The 994-nt window shown below is 33.2% G+C and overlaps 1 protein-coding gene across 1 annotated transcript in view; it reads left to right on the top strand.

Annotated features, from left to right (window-relative positions):
• Positions 1–285, top strand: part of LOC104828415 (leucine zipper transcription factor-like protein 1) — a 2,314-nt gene extending 2,029 nt beyond the window's left edge. Inside the window, exon 4 of the mRNA XM_010562071.1 lies at positions 139–285. Within this exon, the coding sequence (XP_010560373.1) occupies positions 139–285 (147 nt within the window). The remainder of the gene's footprint in view (positions 1–138) is intronic.
• The last annotated feature ends 709 nt before the right edge of the window (positions 286–994 follow it).

Raw genomic sequence — 994 nt, forward strand, 5'->3', positions numbered from 1 at the left:
GAAATACAAGGTCAGTAATTTGCTTTACAAAAGAAAGCTGAATTGACTGTCAGTAGTTATCTTACAGACTAATGGAATACTTTTCTTCCTCCTAGAAATGTGTATAATTTAATTTTTTAACCTTTATTATTTCTTTAGCCCAGTGCAGATCTCATTAAACCAAAACTGGCTCCATTAAATGAAGGTGGGTCAGAGCTGCTAAACAAGGTGAGAACTTGTCTGTTCATGTGGTTGCGGTCAATGACCATTCTGCTTATTCAACTGAACTGGATAGCTGTACAGTAATATTTGTATACTGTGCCTGTCACTATATAGACGTCAAGGTAATATACCCCAGAATGTAAAGGAAAATGCTAATAAATTAATAAATACTGTAAAGCAGCCTAAATTTATTGTGCGGTTATCATCTTTAACATGTATTGCAATATTGACCTTTCTTTTGCAAAGACATTTTGGCCTTTGTAATTATTTATTTTTCCATTTAATGAAGTAAATTAGTAGAAACCAGTATTCAGGTTGTTCTGTGCAGCTGGCTGGCTTTCCAACAAGGAAGTAAATTAAAATATGTAGCTGGCTGAAATGATTAGGTTATCAAACATTTTCTGTATCACTCAAAGTCAATCTTGTCACATTCAGGTTTTTTCTTATGTCAGTTGGTTAAATTCCTCCTAAAGAAACAGACACTTAAAGAATTTGGGATTTACTAGTTCTGAAAACGTCTGACTTCCCACTTGCTAGAGATTTTCAGAATTACAAAACACATTCCAGTATTTAATGTCATTGATAGTTTTTATTAGGTGTTGAACTCATTTAGTTCAGTTGAACTTTTTTAAAATGCCACACTTCTTGCAATATGCTTTTAAGTTAGGAGCAGTCAAGATATTTAGCGAGGAGTTGTGTTTTCTGTCTTCTAGCCTGCATTACCAAAATGATCTGTCAAGTATAGTGTCTGAATCAAACTGTTGTTAGTCATTAAGATAATTAAAGCATTCAA

Source organism: Haliaeetus leucocephalus, unplaced genomic scaffold (genome assembly GCF_000737465.1).
Source record: "Haliaeetus leucocephalus isolate CR32 unplaced genomic scaffold, Haliaeetus_leucocephalus-4.0 Scaffold153, whole genome shotgun sequence".
Taxonomy (NCBI): Eukaryota; Metazoa; Chordata; class Aves; order Accipitriformes; family Accipitridae; genus Haliaeetus; species Haliaeetus leucocephalus.